Source organism: Artibeus jamaicensis, unplaced genomic scaffold (genome assembly GCF_021234435.1).
Source record: "Artibeus jamaicensis isolate MK-2021 breed Jamaican fruit bat unplaced genomic scaffold, CSHL_Jam_final contig_793, whole genome shotgun sequence".
NCBI lineage: Eukaryota > Metazoa > Chordata > Mammalia > Chiroptera > Phyllostomidae > Artibeus > Artibeus jamaicensis.
The window spans coordinates 4337335-4362639 of NW_026521975.1; the positions used below are offsets into that span (position 1 = coordinate 4337335).

Here is a 25305-nt window from a genome sequence, read left to right on the forward strand (position 1 = left end):
TGCCAATCTGACTGGGTAGTGGTGAGAAATGGCTGAGACGATGCATGTGAAAGTCCATCCGAAGAAGAGGAAGTGCTCAAAAATACCACCATGGCACGTATTTGAAATATCCAGACAGAGATAGAATTTTCAAACCTCTTGCTCCAGGTGGGTTTGCTTCTCAGCATCAAATGTAGATCTCAGTAATAATCCATGAAGTGCTTATCACTTTAACTGTGAACAATTACTACCTCTACATTTTTTATGTATTTTCTTTCTAGAAAAATAAGAGTGCCTCTATAAGGCAACGATTTGACCACAGCAATTCCCATGCCAATAATATATTCTACAGTATTCTTACTATTAACCAAGTGCAGCGCAAAGACAGAGGCATTTACACCTGTAAAGTGAAGAGTGGCCCATCCTTCAAATCTGTTAACACCTCAGTGCGTGTACATGGTAAGCAATTCGAGCTCTGTTTTATAGTCATTGTGGTCTTGGGAAGGGTGGGGGGTGTTCAGTAAACCAAGTAAACTTTCTTTTGGCCAAAGGGACACTGCATGAATGAAGACAGTGTTGTCCCTTTTCACCCCCTGCCAAGAAGCAAATCACATTAAGTGCTCTTTAAATTGAATACTTAAGAATTGAACAGAGAATCTTTTCCTTACAAATTTATTGTGGTTAATAATAACTCAGGTCGTATTAAAATCTATACGAAATCCTTTATTTAGTGTTTCGTATTTAAAAAATAGAAAAATAGGATCATTTTTACCCTTATTTTCAAGGGAACACTTCTAGGGTATTACTCTGATTTAGAGAAATGAAAATTGGCTGTGATAAATTACTTAGAGTTGATGCTCTTTTATCACTGGTTTTACTTTCATAAAATCCTAATATTAGCGCTTAATCCCAAAAGGCAAATTCTGTTATGAAAATACTTAACCCTCTTTAGAAACCTCAAAAACCTTACTTACTCCTTTTCACTGTTGAAAAGGGAAAAACAGCGTGAGGAACAAAAACCAGAGAACAATTTTATCAATGCCTTCGAGACTGTTTTGATGTTCTCCAGTTGGATTTTATATCAAGTCAGTTGTTTTTGGGGTGCCCAGAGCAACGTTCTCTCATCACACTCATTTAGCCTGAGAGACTTTTAAGAAGTCTCTCTACTTTTTGTTATCGTGATGCAGACACGGTGTTTCACTCTCTGTTGGCCCACACTGCTTCTGTGCTTCTGGGACTTGCAACCATTTGATTGGAAGGTTTTTCACCAGTTAGGGCACTTTGAAATTATTTTACTCATTCATCACTATTTGGACTCATTGATAATTCAGCTCTGCTTATTTATTTATTTATTGGTTGTACCCTCCTTTAATGACAGGGAGAGTTGGGGTTTTGTTTTTGTTTTAATATATCCATCACTTCTCCTTTCCAAGACAAAGCGTTCATCACTGTGAATCATCGAAAACAGCAGGTGCTTGAAACTGTAGCTGGCAAGAAGTCTTTCCGGCTATCTATGCAAGTGAAGGCATTTCCCCCACCAGAAGTGGCATGGTAGGATCAAAATTATTGTCCTATCCTTTTATGATAAGCTTTGTAAACCTGAAGATGCAGGAGGTCACTGGCTTGAATTCCTGAAGATAATCAAGATAAGTTCTCAGACAGCAGTGGAGAGCTAAGAGCCACACTGAGTCTGGGCTGGGAGTGGAGTGGGCAGGATGGGCTGCAGGGAGGAGCAGCAAGCACTGTGTCAGGGCGGAGTGGGGACCAGGGTGTTTGAGTGCTCATTGCAGTCTAGCCATTCAGGAACTCCGACGAAATTTCTGCATCTCTAAACCTTCCTATGACCTCAGCATCCTCTGAATGGAACATGTTGGGCAATGACTAGGAAGCCTCCTGAATAAATAACATGCTCTATTAACCCTGAAGAAGTGGCCCTTGTGACAAGGATAGTAATTCTTTTATTATCTGAAAATAATTCTTTTATATTCAACTGGGACGAAAGTCCCAGTCTTGTTGTAAAATTAAACAAACATTAATAAACACAAGACTTAATTCAGTTGCAAGGGTGGACAAATGCACCTACTTGAACTAATTATGTGTTTGTCTTGGCTCAAAATTTACATATTCAGAAACCCCTTAAGCGGTTTTTTTATGCTGGCACAGCACCTGATGTGAAACAATGTAATCCGTTTATAATCTGCAGTCATTTTTAAAGTGCTTTTGAATGCCAGTATCCTTGGCTCTAACTATTACATTCTAAACAAAGAGTTTAGCACAAAGCTGATTAGGAAAACAACCTGTGCAATATAGAAGTGGTGCCATTTCAGAATCTCCTGGACCAGAGCTTACTTTGCTTCCACTGTCATATGAGCCTTGTGCTTGCTTTCCATTTCCTTGAATAGTTAATAGGTAATTAAAGAGAAAATTAAATGTAAGCTAGGCCCCTTCATGCCGTTGCACTACAAGAGAGATTTTCGGGGGAATTTCATAATCAGCGTACGTTATTCCTTAACAGGCATTTAATCTTTCCGGGAGGTATTCCTCTTTCGGAGTCTGAGAGTATCCCCATCCATTCAACAGCAGTAATTTCTGTAGTCACTAAGTAGCAAGACCTAAAATAAAACCAAATATTAATCTGTTTTTCAAAGTACTGACTTGTCGTTTAAATGCTTTGGGACTGAGACCCCTCAGTAATGGGAATTTGGTTGCAGGAGGGTGTAGTTCATGCATATGCAGTAATACCACTGTCAATATTATATATCTTTATACAAAACACAGTAAACTCCCAACAGAGTATAAATTGCTCATTTCAAAAACGGTGCAGTATGATGAAATTTTAGTATTGTAAAGTCAGAAGAGATCTTTGAAACACTTTATAGAAAACTTGGAGAAACTGAGGCTCACACGGACAAGTGAGGCGCAGAGTGTGCAGTGGCCAACTCAGGCCCAGCGCTCGGGCCTCCGGATCGATTCTCAGTACTGTGAGCAGCTGCGTGGTATCTAGGCATCATTTCTATATTTACAGTTAAAAACATTTTTTCAAGTTTATACCTTTTGTTTGTGAGTTTTGTGCTTTAACTATTCTTCCTTGGGAAAAATCTTGATAATCTTGATTTCACTCGTTTTTGAAAGGGACAACTGCTGTGACCATTTATATAGCTAATAAGAACTCCACATGAGATCACAATAGGAAAGTCTATTTTTATTTTTATCTGGAGAAGTGATCTAGTTGATCTGACTTACAATGGCCCTTCTGTTGCTGGTGGAGCCTCATGGAAAACTCTGGAAAACATCTAGGAGGGAATCAGCCAGTGCCTCTGGGTCACGGCTTAAGTCACAGTGGTGACCAGAACACGTAAGGGTACATGGAGCCATCACCTCTCCGTCTCCCTTTAGCTTGCTTCTTCCTTTTTGCCAAGAATTATAAAGCGTGCCATAGTCTAAAACTCACACCTGGCTTTACTGAAAAGTTAGTGTCTAAGTTTTTGTAAATGAATGCTGAGGATCAAAAGCTTAAAAGGTGTAAATTTGAGCTCATGAACATAAGTGCCAGTGTGAAGTGACTTTACTGACCATGTGCTTGACCACAGGCTAAAAGATGGGTTACCTGTAACGGAGAAATCTGCACGCTATTTGGTTCGTGGCTATTCATTAATTATTAAAGATGTAGCTGCCGAAGATGCAGGGAAATACACAATTTTGCTGAGCATAAAGCAGTCTAATGTGGTTAAAAACCTCACGGCCACTCTACTCGTCAATGGTAAGTTGACTGTTCAGGCTTTCTCCCGATTCTGGTATAGGTAAAAATAATGAAAAATTTTAAATCAAAGATCAGTATAACAATATCAAAGAAAACAATTTGTAAATAATTATTTTAAAAACCACTTATGTCCCATCATAAGTATTTCATGTCTACTTGTTATCTTCCATAAATGACATAGCTTTGTATCATTAAAATCAACCTGCCATAGGATCAATTTTTAATGTTCTCCAAACATTTCTACTTTTAAAAAATTGCCATTATAATGACAGGTATGAGTGCTTATTTGTTTTCTGTTCATGTGTGTGTTTCCCTAACATCAGAACCAGTGATAATGTGGTCCTTACCACTGTGGCCCAGGAACACAAGTCATTAGAACAGCCCTTGACTTCTGTCCTGTTCTTCATCTTCTTTCCAGTGAAACCCCAGATTTACGAGAAAGCTGTGTCATCATTTCCAGAACCAATTCTTCACCCACTGGGCAGCAGACAAATCCTGACTTGTACCATTTACGGTGTTCCTCAACCTACAATCAAGTGGTTCTGGCATCCCTGTAACCATAACCATTCGAAAGCAAGGTAGGGACCGGTAGTTTCTTGAATAACTTTCAAATACCTTTTGTTACCTGGTCTCTCAAGATTCTTTAATGAACACCAGTGGGAGTTGGTGGAAGAGATGTGCTGCGTGTTGGGGGCAAAGACTTTGCCTGACTTAGGAAGAGGTAGGCAATATCTATTCTTCCCTACTCACTTCTGATTGATTTCTGGAGTTGATAGCTTTAGGAGCACAGGGACATAATTAAGGTCACCCTGTGAGTCATCATTTAGAACTCAGGTTGAACTCCAGTCTCTTGGTTTCCAGTTAAGCACCCCCAGGCTTTGGCTGTACCACTGGTCTTCCCCTTTCTCATCTTCTACACATTGGATATGATATGAGATCTTCCCAGATGAACACAGATAATCACAGGGCTTTCAGGAGCTTTGCTTGTACCCTCAATCTGTCCAAAAGGCTCTTCTGCCCATTTTCTATTTCCTGAGAAGTCCTTCTTTATCCTCCAAGGCTCTGACCCCCTCTCCCTCCCTAGTATGAAAGCACTTTGTGTAACCCACTTTTATGGCACCGGGTGTGTATACATGCGTCTGCTCTTCAGTTCTGAGCTGACGGAGAGCACCTCTGTGTCTTTAGGGACCACTTGGCGTCGGGTACATAGCAGATGCTCACTGTGTACTGGAAAAATGGACACATCCCCACCCTCTGCTAACGGTGCTGTGTTTCCTTGCATTCTGTTGATGACCAAGTTCTGTTTGCTTTTTTCCATTTCTGTCTAGTCTAAAGGAATGGTATACATGTTAATGGAAGCTAATTTGACAAATAGGACTAGAATTTGTAGGTAAAACAATATGAGTTGCCCAGGAATTGTCATCATGCCAAATATTTGCTTTAAAAGTAAACAAGATATAACTCTAGCATAAATGGATAGAAGTGGTTACCTGGTTTTCTAGCTTCGTCCTGCAATTTCAGCTCTTTCTTATTTTGTGTTTAAAGTATATTGTTCTGACATTGAAAGTTACTGGTGAGTTATGGAATTTCTGAGAAGTAGCTGTTTTCATACACGTGATTTTTCATCTGAAATATGGAGATCTTACCTTGAATAACTTGTTTGTCACTTGGATATTTAACTCAAAAGAAAGTGAGATATATGAGATTTTCTATTATTTTGCTAGTCTGGAGGCAGGCATCCATACTTATAGCCTCATCCCTTTTTTAATAATAATGAGTATTTTCTTTTTTAAAAGATTTTATTTATTTTTAGACAGGTGAAGGGAGGGAGAAAGAAGCAGAGAAGCATCAATGTGTGATTGCCTCTTGTGCGCCCCCTACTGGGGACCTGGCCCAAAACCCAGGCATGTGCCCTGACTGGGAATTGAACTGCCAACTCTTTGGTTTGCAAGCCAGCACTCAGTGGACTTAGCCACACCAGCCAGGGATAGACTCATCACTTTAAAGCCTAGATATTTGTGCTACCCTAACATATAAATAAAAATAACTAAATAATTTAAGCTATTAAATGTGGGTAAAAGTTTAGAGTTCAACTTTTATGGAATAACATAGCCTTCTATAGATAGTTTACATTTTTGTTTTGATAATAGAAAATCTAAAAATTTGGTTCTATTCAGGATTAGAACTAGTAATTATGTTAGAAAATAACAATTATGAGCAATAGAATATTATATTATATAGTTAGGTTTAAATAATGCTAATAAAATATAGTTTAGGGGATGAGGCCTACAAAAATGAAACTTCAGAAACTTTAGCTCTCTTTTCCAACTTCTTTGTGGGGTATGGGACCCTTCTCTCATGTTATGGAGTACGGTTGCCAAGGCACAAGAAGATGTCTTATTCCTCTTGGAATTCTCTCAAGCGGTGCCTTAAATCTTCAATGTTTGTTGACCATTTGATTTATCCTTTGTTAAAGGTATTCTTTTTTTTTTTTTTTGCCAATCACAAGACATGCTTCATTTAAAAGAATATGTTGTTGCTTGAAATTATCTGTTGAAAATGTGCATGTGTATACAGTGTTCTCATTTCTTTTAGCCAGTAGACTGATGGAGTAGCTCACCTGTGTCAGGCCCGGAGGTGGTGCTTGGCGATTAAGTAGCACATTTAACTCAGAAGCATTTCAGAAAGATACATGGGACCTTTGTGCACTTGCAAACAAATGGAATAACTCTATTTCACCCTGTCAGAGAGAGAAAAGCTAAAAGTTACAGATCAGTGAAGCTCTCTTCAATTACTGAAATTTTTAAAATATGTCTTTATATATATTTTATATACTTATATGAACACTTAGATTGCATTGTAAACATGAATTTTAGTAACATTTGAGTAAAGTGATATTCTATTGCATACATTTTTAAAATCTCACTTATTTTGAGTTACGTAGTAACATATTTGCATAGTGGTATCTGTGGGTGCTCATCAAAAGCGATTTAGTGATTAATATAACAGCAGGCCCTCAAATAGTTGTTTCATTCAATGTTGTTTCATCATAAAATTGAGGAGGGGGAAAAAAAACTCGTTCCCAGCCAGTGTCTGTGTGGAGTTTGCCCGTTCTCCCCACATCTACGTGGGTTTTCTCTGGGTCCTCCAGTTCCCTCCCACTTCCCAAAGCACTTGTCCATTTTGACACTTTTTAGTGCTTCTGCTATTTTTTTGTTTCACCTCTTCCACATGAACAAAATGTTTCCCTTTGAGGACTTTTTTCATCAGAGAAACAAACAAAAAGTCACTTAGGGTGAGACCCGGTAAATAAACAGGGAGGGTGGGGCACAGGGGTCACGCTGTTTTTGATCAAGAACTGCTGAACACCCAGTGCAGTGTGGGCAGGTGCACTCGTAAATCACCCATCAGGAAATGGGCAAACATGTTCAAAGAGCCTTCGAAAAAATTCACTGAAGCCAAACGCAGCCTCTCACAACATTGCCAGCTGGTACAGTGATACAGATGGGTTCCTAGAACACTCACCTAGTGGAGGAAGCCTGTACTACAAGGGGCTTACCCGCTAGTAGATAATTCTGGGTTTATTTTCCGTCATCCCTCATAGAATGGCAGTAAGAGTCTTATGTGGAAGTCTGTATTCCGGGGTACAGAACTGACTCTGTAATTATAATGTCAATAATTACCCATTGAGGAAAAAATGCAGCCACTCCTCAACCAGTAATGTTAACCCATATTTTCTTCAGGGCCAAACTGGCCTACCTTTGACACACAGATGAAGACACCACCATTCTTTTCCTAGTTAGCCTCCACACCTTGCTTGCTTTATTTGATCTTTTCCCAAGGAACCCCTTCAGAATGCAAAAAAAAAAAAAAAATGTCATTGGATTCTTAATCCAAGGGATGTGGCAAAGGGGTAGAGTATTCTTTCTTGACTTTCTAAGCTAAAATGGTAGATTTTCTAAGGAAAACCTAACAGACAGCCATAGAATCTCAAGGTATTGCTTCTAAAACTCTAAAGTTGGCCATACCTGGAGTCTCAAATAATTACATACGTTAGAAGTTTAACAGAACATAATATTCCCTGACACACAACTTAATGTCCCATTTCTGAAATGCTCTTCACCTGCCCCAGCAGTAGAGTCCCGTGAGGAGTCTAGAGAAAGCTCACCACTCACTCCAGGACTAAGCGTGGTTTGCTGGAGTTTTGGAGGGTTGGGTGGGTTGGGGGTGGACTACAAAATAGGGGAAGGAAGAGGCATCTAGAAACTATGAGATGGCCTTGCCTAATTGCATTTCTCTATTGTTTACATCAGCAAATTGGCAAAGAAAGGAAGACCTGAATCATTAGGGATGTGTTAGGGGAAGATCATTTGGGAGAAAAATAGTTTTGTGCACCAGTTGGATATATAAAATTAATAGGACAAAGACAGAACAATTGCTCATAGTAGTTCATTAGAATGTACTTAAGGACCCAAATTTAATTGACTGCCAGCATGAATGGCTATTATTTTTATGCTAAAACAGTTTTACGTCCCATATTCTATTTTCTACTTACAAAATAAAAGTTTTAACCATTTAAACATGAAAAAAGACAACATTTCCTGGGGGCTAACTGTAGGTCAGATATCTAAGGAAAGCTGTAATTTGAAAAGAAGACCTCTTCTTTTGGAAATGTTGTTACATATCCCATGTTTTAATCTTTATTACATTCTTCTTAACTATGCATACAGTTGGTACCCAGGTGTCTCTTGACATATATTCTGTGCAGTGTGTATATGGGTAGGCAGACTCAAACCAGGTATGCTGCAGAGTTTTCCTTTGCCACACCCACAACCTTGGACAAATCAGAATGGGGACTTTAAAGACCATGTGACCAAAGACCTCTAGGGCAGGACTTTGGGCTTGAACAAAGAACCAGATAAATCTGGCCCTCCTGTACAGAAAGCTTTCATCACAAGCCAAAAGTGAATGTTCACCTACTAATGAGAGAATTCTTGCTTTCCGTTACATAATTACTGGCTGAGGAGGTACATGCTGCCCCATGTGAGTGTTCAGACAACAACCCTTATTCATATTTCATACAAAGTCCTGACAACTGAGCAGCAGTTCTTTTGCCAAATGCCTCTTTGCCACTTTTCTAGGCTTTGTGAGATTTTCCTTTTTCCCACTCTTCACAGCTATACAGTGAGTCTGATGAGTAATTGTCTCTTATGAATTAACTGTCTCCTGTAATTGCTGTCAAACATTTCATTATGTGTTTAAATTAAACCAAATGGCTGAGTCATAGGAAGGCTATGCTGGGTGGTTTTTATAGGGAAGTTCTGAGCAAAATTCAGTGGAGTTTCCCAGGACTAGGAATACGAAAAGGTAGTGACACACAATTTGGGAAGATTCCCCAAGATGATTGGCAAAATGTCTTGAATTTTCTTTGGCCACATTTACAGATTTTCAAAAATTGAATAGGCACTATCATTACTGGATCTTGAAACCAACATCCTGTTAATAAGATCCTTAGGTAGTAGATAAATAGGACAAATCACACATAACACACGCACCTGTCCTTAGAAATCTACTTTAGTTCTATCTCCATTGATTTGGTAGACTGTTTTGGAATATGGACTGTAGTCTGTGGTTTTAGTGTAACTTCACTGCCCTTTTAGGTGAGAGGCAGAATCTGGTGGATTGAGAAGATGGAAAGTGTGTTGCAAATTTAAACTATGGCCCAGGTAGTGCCTTATAAATAAGCTTCAGATCACTAGATCCTGTTGTTTCATACTTTCTCTAAAAGCCTTATAGGATGCTTTGTTGCCTTAAATGCAGTTATCTACTTAATGATAATAGCTGTGATAAATTCAGTGAAGGAGCTCTTATTAAGGGTTTGTCAAAGCAGTGTTCTTTTACATATGTTATCCGTAATCTGTACAGCAATTTTACATAATGGATATAATTTCCCCATAAGGAAACTGAAACTCAGAAAAGTATTTCTCAGGTGTTTTCAGATCATAGAATGAAAGAAGCTAAGTAGACTGGCGTTTCAGAAGATTACTTTTCCTTGGTGTTCCATGGGACCCCGCAAAGTCAGTCCCTGTGAGTTGCTACAGGAAGGAGCAGAAATCCTTGAGGGGACAGGTTTGAGGGAGCACTAGCCTGAACTATCGGATTTAGTCTCGTCACCAGTGATCCCACAGAATCCATTTGTTGAGTTAGAGCTGAACTGAGGGTGGGAGAGGAAAAGAGAAAAGCTTGCAGCAGTTGGGAGACTTCAACTCAAATTTCACCATTTCTTTGGGAACCACTGATGATCTGCAGCTGGTCCAGGCCCCAAGCCTACAGGTGGGAGTAGACCCTTTTGAGCAGGGATAACCCCCAGTGAGACGAGCAGATCTGAATAAGGCCAACCTCAGTCAGGTAACCTAAGTCAAACAGTTAATTTGGCACTTCTTCTCTGGCACTTTCTCCTGTTACTACTCTTTGTGACCTTCTCACCATGTGGGGGTATTTGATCTTTTGCAGTGAAGTTCCATTTCCTTATCTGTTGTTTGGGATTAATTTTGGGGATCAACGTCAGCAAGCACTCAGCTGTCAGTGGATGTTTAAGCAATAGATGTGGGAGATAATGAAAGGAGATGAAGAAGGAAAGGTAAAAGAAAATGAAGAGGAAAACACAGGGTTTCCAGTTGACAAGTGTACAAAATGAGGAGAAGGAGGCTGTAAGTCTCAGTCTTGGCATTGCCTCATGTAGTGACTCTGAATGACTCCTTCATTCAGAATTAGGGAGTTTTCATGGTTTTTTGAAAAAAGCTTTTTTTATACATGAGAAACCGAGGCTCAGAGATAAACAATTACCCACCACCTCTCATCTAGTTAACGGCAAGCCCAGAACTAGATCCATGTCTCTGATGCCCTGTTTATTATTTTTCTTTATTCTTATTTCCACAGTAACATTGTACTGACTTTCCGTGGGAGGTGCTGACAGTCTGATTTCAGTGAATGGTGGGTGCAGAGCGCTGCCATTCAGAGGAAGCACAGCAGAGGAAGTCAGATCTGGCTCCTAAAGCTGATGGGTGCACACTGGGACATTAGATGGAAAGGGGGAGGAACACAGATGTGACAGAATGACATGGGACTAGGAATGGGTGGACAGTTTGAAAAAGACACTGTTGAAGAAGAATTTGGCTGGTTTTGGATTTGGGTTTAGAGAAAAAAAAAGTTGAAAAGTAAGTTTGGACCCGACATGGAATTTCTTCAGTGGGGGCTGAGTAGTTGAGCCTGTCAGTCATTCTACTTCAGATCACCTTCCCTGGCTAGTGCCTGTCTACCACATGCCCACCCTGTCATTCCCATAGATCGATGGGCTTTTACAGACTCATTGGTGGTCTTTTCCTATGGAACATCTTAAGAAGATCATGTGCATTGTATCTCTGAAACTCTGCCTTCCACGTCTGAAGATCAAGATCTTGGAATCCAAGAACTTGAATTTGTGCTCAGTCTTTAAAAAAAAGTTATGTGGACACATATTATCATACTTTCTTTGGCCTTTAATGTTCTACCTGCCTTGTCCTCATCATTGAAATTTATGTAAGATGATTGCTTATTGCCACCTTATTGAGAAATCCTTGCTTGTGTGAAAAAAATCTTTGGATAAGTAAAGTGAGAAAGAGGAAAATGGGTAGAGACTATACAGAGACAAATGGAAGATTATGGCTCAGAAGTCTATATGACTTAGGATTTCTTTTTTTATTTTTTAAGTATTTTTTATTGATTATGCTATTACACTTTTTCCAATTTTTTCTCCCTTTATCCCCCTCCACCCTGTTCCCGCAACCCTCCAGCATTCCCCACCTTAGTTCACATCTATGGCTTGTACATATAAGTTCTTTGAGTCCTCTGTTTCCTATACCATTTTTAATCTCTCCCCATCTATTTTATGCTTACTAATGATGCTTCTTCTTCCCTGTACCTTTTCCCCCCATTCTTCCCTTCCCCCTCCCCACTGAACTCCCTCCATGTGATGTCCATTTCTCTGATTCTGTTCCTGCTCTAGTTGTTTGCTTAGTTTTTGTCTTCATTGTTTGTCTCTTCTTTTAGGTTCATTTGTTGATAGTTGGGAGTTTGTTGTTATTTTACTGTTCATATTTTTATCTTCTTTTTCTCAGATAATTCCTTTTAACATTTCATATAATAAGGGCTTGGTGATGATGTACTCTTTAACTTGACCTTAGCTGGGAAGCACTTTATCTGCCCTTCCATTCTAAATTATAGCTTTGCTAAATAGAGTGATCTTGGACCTTTCAATGACTTCAAATACTTCTTTCCAGATCCTCCTTGCCTGAAAGGTTTCTTTTGATAAATCAGCTGATAGCCTTATGGGAACTCCTTTGTAGGTGACTGTCTCCTTTCCCCTTGCTCCTTTTAGGATTTCCTCTTTATATTTAACCTTGGGTAACTTAATGATGATGATCCTTGATATGTTCCTCTTTGGGTCCAACTTCTTTGAGACTCTCTGAGCTTCCTGGACTTTCTGAAAGTCTATTTCCTTCACCAGATTGGGGAACTTTTCCTTCATTATTTGTTCAAATCAGTTTTCGATTTCTTGCTGTTGTTCTTCTTCTGGCACCCATATAATTCAGATATTGGAGTGTTTTAGGTTATCCCAGAGGTTTGTAAAACTCTCTTCACTTTTTTCTTTATTTTGTTCCAGTTGGATGTTATTTTTTTTTTTTTTTGTTCCAAATCATTGCTTTGAGTCCTGGTTTCCTTCCTATCACTGTTAGTTCCCTGAATATTTTGCTTTATTTCATTTGGGGTATCTTTCATTTGTTTTCATTTTTCGACCAAGCTCAATCAGATAGCATTTTGATTACCAGGGCTTTAAATTGTCCATCAGATAGGTTGTCTGTGTCCTCATCATTTAGTTCTGTTTCTGAGATTTTGCTCTGTTCTTTCATTTGGGCCATAGTTCTTTGTCTCAGCGCACCTGAGAAGTTGAAAGGAGACGAGGCCTTAGGAATTAACTGGGCAGGGCAACCCTCTTTGCTGCGCTGTGGGTGCTGCCTGTGAGGGAGGCTCCAGAGAGGGAACAGTGCAGCTCGCCTGCTTGCATCTAGCACACTTTCCTACGGACTCTTGGGTGAGACTGGGAGTTTCTCCCAATGTAGCAACCCCTGTATTAACTCTGAGTCTCAGTTTCCCCTTAAGTCAGCCCCTCCTGCACAGCCAGCCCCACCCCCGAGGTCCAAGAACTCGCTGCGGTTTTTCTCTGCTGGCCCGTGGCATGGTCAGCTGCCTTACCAGTCTGGTTGTTCTGATGGATTTTTCCTTTAATTCCTTGGTTATCAGAGTTCTGGCACTTCTGGTTGTTTATTGATTTTAGGTGTGTCGTTATCCTCCTTTCGGTTGTGTGAGGAAGCAAAGGGTTTCCACCTCCACCTTCATCTTGGCCAGAATTCCTTTTTTTTTCTTTATAGCTGATAGTTATTAAGCACTTATCTATAGGGTCTTAAATGATTAATATGTGGTTTGTATGTATTATCTCATTGAATTATCACAGAACTTCTGTGAGGCAGGGAGGTACTATGGTTGTGACCATCTTCTAGATGAGGCGCAGAGGGTTCCTGGCTGACGTGTTTGAGTGGCTATGAATGATGTGGGGACTATGAATGATGTGGGGACTATGAATGATGTGGGGACTATGAATGATGTGGGGACTATGAATGAGTGGCCTTCAAGCACATCATCTGCCCAGTACTTCATTCATTGTTACTAGGATTGGTCCTGTAACAACTACTTAGACATTCAAATGAGTAATTTTTGGTCAAAATCTCATGATAAGGAGGCAAGTGTGTTTTGAGATGCCTATGTTATGACATTAAAAGCCAATTTTAAAAGTGTTAAGATGCAGAAAGGCAATAGAGTCTAGCATTCAAAGACATGGCCTCTGGAGTCTGAATTCTGGCTCTGGCACCTACTACCACCACCAGTGGTGTGATCGTGTGCAAAATAAACCTCCTGTCTGGGTCTGAGTTTCCTGATCTTTATAATAGAGATAACAGTGACATGTAAGGTTGGTTGGGGGAATTAAATGAGATAATATGTTATATGAAGTTCTTAGCTTAGTAGCTGGTGCATTGCAAGTACTAAGTTTGTTTGCCATAAGTTGTTCAGTGTTTTTAGGTTGTTCTGCAAACCACTGCAAGGCAACTTCCCTCTGAGGTGGTATCACATGTACTAAGTATCCTATGAAAGCTGATGATGATATGACAAAATGAACTTTGCCGTCAAGCTAATGTTCGCCCTGGAAACAGGCTTGCATTTCTAAAGTGGTCTTCTGACTGTGGTGATTTACTCCAGGGAAATTAAGATAGGACCAGTAGTAGTACAATTTGCAGATTATTTAGGAAGTTAGAGGAGTTATAATGTCCTGGATCTACTCACATATGTGAATTCTACCTCAGCTCTCCAAATGCTCATTGACCCAAGTCTTATCCAGCCTGTGGCATGTGGACTTCAGACATTCACTTGCTTGTGCTCAATTATATTCTGACACTTTCCGCATGTATTTGACTTATCTCTTCAATAAACAGATACGTTCCCTTACAACAGAAGGCACTATCAGTAAATCTTGTACTTCTTTTAGAAGACATAATTTTACTTCTTAAATGGAATATGTATGTATAAATTATTTGACTAACATGGTGCTAGTCATTATGAGCCAATATTCTTGCCGACCCTTGAAAAAAAGGAGACTATTGCTGGTTAGTATTCTGTTAAACCAGAAGGTGCTTCTCCACATGTCAGCATCCTTGCCTAAGCTGAAATTGTCAGATGTTGTTACTGCTGTAACCAGCTTATCCAGCCCCAGTCAGATCCCCTGTCTTCATTAATACTCCTCTTTGCAATTGGACAGGCACTGATGGAGGTGACATTGTACTTAGTTGAGGCGGTATGTGTGAGGTCACTTGAGGGTCAGTAATGCCCCTTTTTTTCCAGCACATTCAAGGTAAGTGATGGATGCAGGGTTGACACCTGATGTGAGGCTGAGTTGACATCCAGTCAGGCCATTTTCAGGATTTACGCTTCTCAGGCAGTCACCTGAGCAAAAGGTACGTGCTCTTGTATACTGTTCACCAGATGGTTGGCTAGGCCCTGAGGTTACTAAAAAGATGAGCAAGACATAGTCCCTGGTCTTTAGTAGCTCTTCTCTGGTCAGACAATAAAAATCTCAGCTACCACGAATGACCTGTGTGCTGTGTGCCAGGCACTGTGCTAAGCTTGTTACACGAATTAACTCATTTAGTATCACCGTAATGCGTGCCAATGCAAAAGGGTCTCTTTAAGTTATTTCCCTTCTGTTTGCTTTTCAACTTCATAATAAACCTACTGAGACAAGGTAACAGAAGTAGCTTCTTTTTAGTTGGCCATGTTAAGAGTATGTCCATTCCCAAAAGACTTGAGATGATTCACACACACACACACACGCACACACACACACACACAATTACAATAAATAATTGAGCAAACCTGGATGAAAGGAGAAAATGGGGTTAAGACTTGTGGGGTATGGAGCTATGGCCCACAAGCTTTACTTTCTAGAGTTGTTCAGAGAAAAAGAGAAATAAAATAGACATTTTCAAGAATAAGGGGCCCATAAGTGAAAAACAAATTGAGAGAAGTACAACCTCACAGGGGACTGAGAGCCAAGAAAAATTGTTTCTCATCTCTTGTTGGGTGAAGTGGATCTGACACACTCCTCAACCACGTTTCCACGAGAGGGAAGGTCCCAGGACTGGGAACGATAATGCTCCTCAGTAGCGACCAGCGTGTTACACTAAAGCAGAACTTACTCAAAGTGATTTTGTGGGCTGATATGATCCAACAACTTCATAACTATTCAAGGATTGAAACTTCTGAGCAGTTTTCTATGACTTTGATTCTCGGAGCCGGGCTTTTGCTATCCAGGGTTACATAACTAGAAAGTTATGAAACCATGATTTGAATTCAGGTCTGGCTAGGTCTAGAATCTATGGTCCTTAGGGTACATTGTGACTTACCACCCCCACTCCACCTCTATGCTTTCTGAATGTTTCAGTGTTGACTGCTATTGATAAGTAATGTGTTCTCTCCCTTTTCATGAGAACAAACTGTTAACAATATTGAAATGTTCTTCACGGAGTGGGTGTAGTTAATACCTTAAGGCTCCTTGCATGTGTCAGAGTAAAATATATTTGTAACCACTCCTAACATTTCCCTAAAGATTTCTTTTAACCAATCCACTCTTCCTCAGCTGACCAGTCTTCCACTAAGAAGAAACATGAATGAACAGAATAGGTGTGCTGTTCATTCATAGGCCCGTATCTGGTTGTAACCGAGTAAGTGCCTACCCTTTTAGCCTGCCAGTCACCTCAGTGGAGGACGGAAAGGCTGCCTTGGTCCTGGCCCACATTCTGTAAGAGACTCAGAGTCAGAGGTCCAGGGATTGCTGGAGCTCTCAGGGGAAGCAAGCAGGAGAGAAGAGGAGAGAGAGCGGAGACTGGAAAGACGGGCCGTGTCCTGAGTGTGAATGGACCTCGAGGCCCTTGAGAGCAGGAAGCAGGACAGGCCAAGATGCTCATGGAAAAGCTCTTATCTAAACAGAGGTGGCCAAGACTCTGGATCACCTCCACCATTGTCCGAGGAGCTGTCCCAAAGCCTTCAATCCCTGAATAGTCTTCTCCACTCTCCCCTCTCCATTCAGATGAGAAGTAATTTTCAGTATGGGCTCCAAGGCGTCACAAGAAAGCCACTCCTCCAGAATCCCCTCAGCCTGACCCTGTGGCCACCCTGAAGGCCCAGGCTTTTTCCTGGAGCTGAAGGAGCAGGAACCATTCTGTCTAAACACTCCTTCCAACTCTACGCCTTTTTCTGCCAGCATCCTTTCCCCTACATTGTTTTATTTGTTTTAAGAGAATGTGAGAGGAGGGGAAAAGATAGTGTTTGCAGCTCCTATTAATCTGATGGCCCAGACACACTATCACTGATGTTTTGACACAACACCCTCGGTGGCAGAGGAAAGTTTACATCAGGCGCTCTGCGGGGCGCTGCCAGCGTGGGGGACCGGCCCCGGCGTGCCCTCTGGCAGACTGCCAGGTGGTCTTTTCTTTCCTTTCTATTTTTTGACAGACATTTTACAGCCTCAATTTGTTCTTTATTGCTGCCCTTCCCCTTTGTTTCCTAACTTGACTTGATTCAATATTCTTTGTGAATAGTTTCTAATCACAGTTAGCAGGTGCAGTCCAATCGCATTAAACAAATAAGCAGAGTCTACACAGAGTCCTCAGATTTTGTTATCCAAAAAAGAAAGAGGGAAATTATTGTCTTGGGACCCTTTCAAGATTTCTAGAGCTTCTTTCCACCCTCCCCTCCCCAATAGATGTGCTGTGATTATAATTTAATGTATACAGTCACTCCTAGGCAATGGCTCAGGCTCAAATAGGCAGCTGTTGGGTATTGAGGTGCTCAGCTCACCACTGCACATGCCCACCCCCACCCCAGAGGCTCTCTTTAAAGTCAGCTGCCTGCTATAAATACTTTGGAGTTCATAATAAAACAGGCTGGCTTTACCTCAGAACATGTTCGGGAATCATGCAGACCAAGTAAGTTAACGAGGAAAGAGAAAGATTGTGATAAAGTTAAATTTTATGTTTTGTTGCAAAATTTTTTAAATGACAAAATTTGTCAGCCGGTAGAAGGCTGGAGTTTCTACGATTTTAACATCAAAACATTTTTATGAGTAAAACTAACCAGAATTTGTGTCCCAATGTAAATATAAAGTATTCCTCCCCTGTCCCACTTCACCAGAGGACTGGGTGCCTCTTCTTTTGGCAAGCTAATGCTTCGTGTCTCTTGGTGCCTAACTTTGTACCGGTGGGACTCAGAGATTCCCCCTGAGCTTTCCCTCTACCAGGTAATTCTGCACCAGATTCACCCTGTACTGTGAATCTGTGGCAAAGGTTGGGCAGGCTACTTGGGAACAGAATTCCTCCTGTGTGATGGACTGAGTGCTGGTGTGATTGAAAGGGTTAGAAAGATCTGGGTTCTAATCCCAGGGCTGCTACTTTCTCTGTGAATCTGAGCAAGGCATTTGATTTTTCAGAGTTTCCTTATTGGTGAAAGGATTTGTGAACTGGGCATCAGAATACCTGCTTCACTGCATGACCTAGAATTTGTTGAGCTTAAATGCATGTATATAGCTTCTAGCCTGGGCTGAGCATTAGAGTCAGAATTTAGGAGAACAGATTTTGAAAGAAAGGTCAGCCTCATATCATTTATCATAGGGAGAAAGGATATTCTAAAAAAATCTTTTTATCTTAAGATTCAGACTGTAAACTTCCTAGGATTGGAGAGCTCATGAGACTTGCTAGAAATCATTTATGAAATGAGGATTTTGTGATGCCAGGAGTCTTGGTTACCAGAACAGGTGCTAACCAGATGGGCCATCTCCGGAAAGGTGAAATGCAGGCCTGAACCATCTCGCCTCATTCTTCAAAGACCATCATTTTCTCACAGAAGAGTCACTTCAAAGAAAACACAGATACTAACTATCAGTGGCTGAAGCTCACCCAGCTGGACTGTCCCTTCTGATTCCCCCGGATGCAGCGACCCACCCTCTAAAGGAAGAAGAGGACCAGCCCGCACTTAGGTGGGGGCGGAGAACTGCAGGCAGAAGGAACGAAGAAGGTCTGAAAGTTGGAACTGTTCCAAGCCAGCACCTAAGGAAAATCACGGGGGACACCAAAGGGCCCCGCTGGGTGCACACTGTGCATCGTGTTTCCTGAGCTGGATTTGCACAGGTGACTTGGAATTAAGTTCAGAACGGCGGGATAACAAAGGGAGCTCCACTATAAGCCGATGGCAGACCGAAGACGCATTGGATACGCAACACATTTTAATTGTGTATGATGAGAATTGTTTGCCAAACTTGGGAAAGAAACTTACTGTGTTATACAACAGGGGCTAAAAAAGATTCAAATCCCTACTCTGTTAATGGTGTTCGTGTAGTAAGTATTTGAAGCCTGGTCTTCCTATGCACAGAGAAGCCCTGGAGCACAGCAACTTCTTGTTACGTGATGGTTGTCTGTGGATGTTATGTTACCCACGGATTAAGGGCTAAGTGCACAGATTCTGAAATAAGCCAGGACTGATGATGAATTCTGCCTCTGCCACTTACTAGTTTGTTTGACCTCTCTAACCTTCAATCTCCTTGTCCATTAAATGGGGGATGGAGAGTACCTACTTTTTAAGATACACAGACTGGTGAGAGAGTATAGACGAACCACCAAGTGCACAGGAAATACAATCCTTATTGTAGTAGAGAGTAACGTGCATGGCGTGTATTACAATTATTCTAACCTATGGCTGGTTAAGTTGCCTCCTGGGGCCAGTGTTGGCTTTGCCCTCCCTTATCTGTGGCCCCAGACTGCCTTTATCTGTCTGTGGTCGCAGAGGAGCCAAATGCTTACTAGTATGAAGGGAACAGGGCGATCCATCACCACTCCAGGAAAATCAGCCCAAAGCATGCAGGTCAGTGATGTCATCTACGTCTCTGGAGGGTGGTGTTTCCCTAATAATTTTAAGAGAAGAAGGCTGGCAACTTAAAGCAGACGGGAGAGTCCCACAGATGGCTCCTGCCTGGAGTTAGACAGACTGACATGTCACATGTAGGGTCCCAGCGCCCTGTGCTGGATATGAAATTGGCTGCTTTCTCTTCATTTATTTATATCAATCTCTAGTAACTAATTTGTTTCAACTCCAGGGCAATGGATGAGATGACATGGAGTACACTCTTACCCCGGAAATTTTTTTTTTCCTCTCAATGGTTATAAATACCTCCACGCTATTGTACTTGGCATGCAGCATGCAAATGGAGGTCAGAGCCCTAAAACTCATTAGGAAAGGGACAGGGGCTTGGAGCAGAGAGAGGACGGCGGAGCTGAAGCTGATAACAGTGGCCTTGTCCAGAATAGTGCCTGGGAGCTTTCTTATCTCCCCTTGGCAGGAGGTGCTGTGGGCTTCCTGTGCGAAATCAGGAGCGAGCGCTGCTTTCCTCTTGTTGTTCGGCTTCCTCCCCCCTCAAGACGGTTCCCAGCACAGTGATTATCTCTGCATCTTCAAACATGGCACAATCTACTTCCTTAAGAGCTTGATGTATTCTTAAGGCTTAGGCAAACTCCCCTCCCCCTAAATCCCGTTTCAAGTGCTGTTATATAGTCAGGCTCCCAAATGACATTCTATTTTTATGGTTCCAATTACAAAGAGGGAAAAATAATAGCCCCCAAATTAGAAAACAGCCACAGAATCTGTCCTTTTTGTTTGGAGGGCCTCACACAGTGTAGCCTATAGTTTCCACACCAGGGCTTGTGTGGTAACTGCCCTCAGACTTAGGGCTGGGGGCGGGGGGCAGAGGTTGACAGGCCCTGGTGCACTCCGGCAGCAGACTGCGTTTCCCTCCAGAAATACCCAGACGGGTTTCACTCTCACGTTTCTTTGTGTTTCCTGAAGACCAAGCATATAAAATGATGATCTTTGTCTAAGACCTCCCCTTATCCTTTTTGCTTCTTTGGGGGGAAAAGAATGAAATGAAATGCTTCTCTTCCAGATACAATAGAACTTCAGCAGTTTGATGTTGCGATGCTCTGTATAAACACACATGTCTAATATAGGTGTGTGCGTGTTCATAGAGGTGTACATGTGTCATAAACCCCATATACCTATAATGTACATATACATTGTATATACTCATACATGTACTGAGCATGTGTGAAAAGTGTGAGATCAAGTACGAGTTCAAGGTATGGATGTTATAGCCTAGAAAGTAAAGAATACTAATAAGGAAAACTCAGGCAAAATGACATTATGTCTGAGATTTGCTTTAAAATACTTATAGAAAGTAAAAAGAAATAAGGGACAGATGAAACAAATGTAAAATCTTAGCTTTTAAATTTGGGTGCTGGGTATATGATGATTTATTACACTATGTGTACTTATCAGTATGTTTGAAAATAATAAACAACTAGAACAAATGAAACCTCTTACTAGAAACAATGTATCAGTACCTCATGGCTGTTTGTGTGTTTACACATGTTTACCAGTTGCCTCCTAGTCCTTCGTTTAACTATAAGGACCTGGTGAAGAAGTTGATTTGGCCCCTGTCCCCTTACAGCTGTTGGCCCACTGGAGCCTGGGAAGCATGAAATGGAAACTTAGAAAGTGTGGATTCTCTGGGCAGGACCCCCCAGGGCAGCACGCCCAGGAGGGGGGACCGGCCAGAAGACTAGATCGTTTCAGATTCTGGAGCCTTCTTCAGCTCCGGGCCCAGAGAGGACTATCGCAGGACTTCCTGCTGATCATTGCAATCCCGTCTCTCTTCCCTTTTTCTCACCTACTTTGTCCTCTCACCTTTGCCTCACATAGTCACAGCTGCCCTTGGCTCCTTAAGATCATCCACTCAATTTTTCTGGAAATCAGGCTCTAAAAGTTCCTCCTGGTTTGAATATCTCCAAAATCTGCCCAAAGACATGTAAACCCCAGCAAACTTTCTGCTCACAACAAATTCTAGTCCAAAACATAGCAATACAAAATGCTTTAATGAAATGGTCACAGTACAAGAAAACAGAAAAACCAACACATAAGTTCATTGGGAAGCGGAGGACCTGGCTGCGGGTGGCTGGAGGTCCTCACTTCAGGCTCTGCCAGCACCTGTCTCTCCTTCCCTGCCCAGGCTGGCAGAAGAGTGCAAAGCGCAAACCGTGGGAGCCCACAGATGTGGGTTTGAGGGACCTGAAATCTCTCTCTATTTGCATTATGTCTGAAATAAATCCATATTTAAATTTCAAGGAGTTTTTTAAGGTGACCTTGCAATAAATTCAGTGAGTGGTTCCAGTCGTGAGAGCAGTGAGGAGTCTCAAGGTCAGAAGAAGCTCTTAGACAAGGTCAGGTTGTGGGAAGAGAGGGTGTCCAGTCAGTGGTAGCTGAGTGAGTGAAATGGCGAGATAACATACCCATGATACCGTGAGAATATTTTCTTTTCTACAGTGTCTTCAACTTATGAAACCTCTGTAGGTAAATTAAGTCATGTAATGCTTATACAATTCTGTGAGATTAACAAGGCAGGTTTATTTTTATTCTTTCTTTTTTTTTAAGAGAAGACTTGTCATGTGGGTTGGGACTAGGATTTAGAAGCCCTGTGAGTCTGGGTCCAGGACTCTGAACTAACAAAACCAAAACACAATTTGACTAGAAGAAAGAGCTTCTGTAGGGTTCAGGTTGGAAAAGCACATAGGTAATGGACTGTGGATGGCCTTGACCATCAGACAAGGAAGCCTCGGCTTTCTACAGGATAGGAGCAAAAGGATTCCCCTAAAAACCAGAGCATTCAGGGTTTGGTCTGGCAGCAGTTTGGGGGATGTCAGAGAGGGAAAAGCCAGGGCTGGCAAAGGTAGTTCAGATACTAGTTCACTGTCCAGGTCAGGATGGGCTTGAATGTCTTTCTTGTTGTTTGGGCATTTTATTCATGTAGAATGTAGGATGCATAAAGTGTAATAAATGATCAATAAATATTTAGACCAATGAAACTGCATGAAAACAGAAGCTTACTGATAATAACGTCTCTGAGAGAACATGATGACTTCCAGATCCAGATCGAAATGTCTCCAGTAACTAGTTTGAAATAATAAGAGAGATCCCATGGACTTTTAAAACCAAAAAAGATCTTAAAGATAAACAACTTCAATATCCTTATTTTGTCATTAAACACTCGAGGCCTGAGAAATTAAAGAGCTTGCCATGATAACCCCAAACTTGAAAAGAAATAGACCGAACATAATAACTGTTCCATAATGTGTTTCCATATGCACCTAATTAGCCCTGGAAAAAATTACCTGCGTAATGGAATGTTATGATTAAAAGCCAGCCTTTAACGAAAGCAAACTAAAAGGACAGCTAGATCAGGAGTGGAAACATAGAAATGAAGATCTCAAGGAGGGTTAGCAACAGGGGAGTGGGAGGAGGAGAAGGGGGGAGAAGGTACAGAAAATAAGTAGCATAGACAGTAGACAGAAAATAGATGGGGGGTGCAAGAATAGCATGGGAAATATAGAATCTAAAGGACTTGAGACACATGGTCATAAACTAAAGGGGGGGTAATGGTGGGGATGGGGGGATAGGGTGGAGGGGAATGAAAGGGGGAATAGAACAACTGTAACAGCATAATCAATAAAAAAAATTTTAAATAAAATAAACTATGAACACACACACACACACAAAAAAGCCAGCCTTTTGTGGAGGTGAAATGCTATTATTTGAGATTTTCATTCATTAACATAACTTCATTTTTTCTATGTTTGTATGTTTCCTCCACCACAAACTAATTAAAATCTAGATATTAAACTTTCTAATTTAGGCATTTTTATTTCATAATTAACATTTAAAACCAGAAGGCTGTATGGAGATACATTGGTATGGGTTTTTCAGATCACAGAAAATATACTTGCTATTTTTAAATTTGAGGACAGATATTGGGGGAAATCTAAGGAAAAGGGGAAAATGTGATTTTTGTTACCCAAATACTCATCCAATGACTTTATTTACTTGTTTATTTGTTTGTTTGTGTTGTTATCCAATGATTCCCATTTCACCTAAAGCCTTGGGCTTGACCATGCTGCAAAGCAACACAGTAATGACTTATTTTCTTTTAAATAGGTATGACTTTTGCTCCAATAGTGAAGAGTCCTTTATCCTGGATCCTGACAGCAACATAGGAAACAGAATCGAGAGCATCACTCAGCGTACGGCAGTAGTAGAAGGAAAGAATAAGGTATTCTTTGGAAAAATAAGCATTGGAGTATTTATTCTAAAAACACATGCTCAGTTCCCAGGTCTGGGTTTCTTAGAACCTGATGTAATTAAAATGCTGAACAAAAATTTAGAGAGAAGAAAGCATTGAGATATGTCTTCTTGAGGGAGGCACTGCTCAAATTGCAGCCTTCTCCCACTGACCAACAGTTCCAACGCACTGAGGATGCAGTCCTAACAGAGGAGGTGAAACTGCCTCCTAAACATCAGAGTTGCCCACATCAGTACTTCTCTAACATGCTTTGGGGGCATATTAGAATACTCTCCCAATTATTACATTTGAATCTCTGGGGCGGAGCCCGGGATTCATAAAAGCTCCCTGGAGAGTGACCAGTACTGAGAATCACTGGATTCTCATAAATAAAGTGGGGTGATGACAAGAAAAAGATAAAACGTCATGTTCCCTTTTCACAAAATATCTTGTTTTTCCCGTTGTCTTTGCAAGGGCAAAGCCCGACTGTGTTGGGGTATACAAACACACAGTGTCAAGATTTTCTGTCTTGAGATAAGTAAATCAAAACCACAATGACATACTACCTCACACCTGTAAAAATGGCCATCATCAAAAAGATAAGAGGTAACAACTGTTGGCCAGGATGTGGAGAAAAGGGAACCTCTGCACTGTAGGTGAGAATGTAAATTGGTGCAGCCACAGTGGAAAACAGTATGGGGTTTCCTCAAAGAAAAACAGTAACTATCATATGATCCAGCGATCCCAATTATAGGTATAGAGTTGAAGAAAATGAAAATACTAACTCCGTGAGATAAATGCACCTCCATGTTCATTACAGCATTACTCAAAATATCCAAGAAATGATAACAACCTGAGTGTTCACCAATGGACTTGAGAATAAAGAAAATTCAGTGTGTATACACAACAGAATATTATTCAGCTACAATAAAGAATGAAATCTTGCTATTTGTGACAACATGAATATACCTTGAGGGCACTATGTTAAGTGAAATAAGTCAGAGGAAAACGAATACCTCATTTATATGTGCAATCTAAAACAAAACAAATAACAACATCAAGCTCATAGATACAGAGAACAGATTGGTGGTTGCCAGAGGCAGAGGGTGGGGGTGGGCAAATAAGGTAAAGGGGGTCAAAAGATACAAACTTCCAGTTAAAAATAAGCAAGTCATGGGAGTTTAATGTACAGCATAGTAGCTATAGTAGTAATACTATATTGCACACGTAGAAGTTGATAGGAGCCCTGAGCAGTACGGCTCAGTTGGTTGAGTGTTATCTCACAAAGCAAAAATTTACTGGCTCAATTCCCCATCAGGGCATTTGCCTGGATTGCAGACTCAGTCCCCAGTTGGGGAGCATGTGAGAGGCAGCCTATCAATTTTTCTTTCACAGATTGATGTTTCTCAGCCTCTCTTTCTCCCTCCCTTTCTCTTTCTCTAGGAATAAATAAATAAAATATTTTTTTAAGTTGCTAAGAAAATGATCTTAAAAGTTCTCACAAGAAAAAAATTGTAATTATACATGGTGAAGGGTATTAACTAGAGTTATCATGGTGATCATTTTGCAATATATTCAAATACCAAATCATTATATTGTACCTCTGAAACTAATCTCATTATAAGAGAGGAACAACTGCCCCCCCCCCCCCCCCCGCACAAAAAATATCCAGTCTCATCAGGGTCCAGCAGGCATCTCTTCGGCCACT

General features: G+C 40.9%; 1 protein-coding gene across 1 annotated transcript in view; it reads left to right on the forward strand.

The window, feature by feature from the left end:
• The window catches only part of FLT1 (fms related receptor tyrosine kinase 1), a 188198-nt gene that overhangs the window by 57621 nt on the left and 105272 nt on the right, over positions 1 to 25305 (forward strand). The window contains exons 7-11 of the mRNA XM_037166857.2: positions 261 to 438; positions 1413 to 1530; positions 3570 to 3739; positions 4158 to 4317; positions 23474 to 23588. Of these exons, the coding sequence (XP_037022752.2) occupies positions 261 to 438; positions 1413 to 1530; positions 3570 to 3739; positions 4158 to 4317; positions 23474 to 23588 (741 nt within the window). The remainder of the gene's footprint in view (positions 1 to 260; positions 439 to 1412; positions 1531 to 3569; positions 3740 to 4157; positions 4318 to 23473; positions 23589 to 25305) is intronic.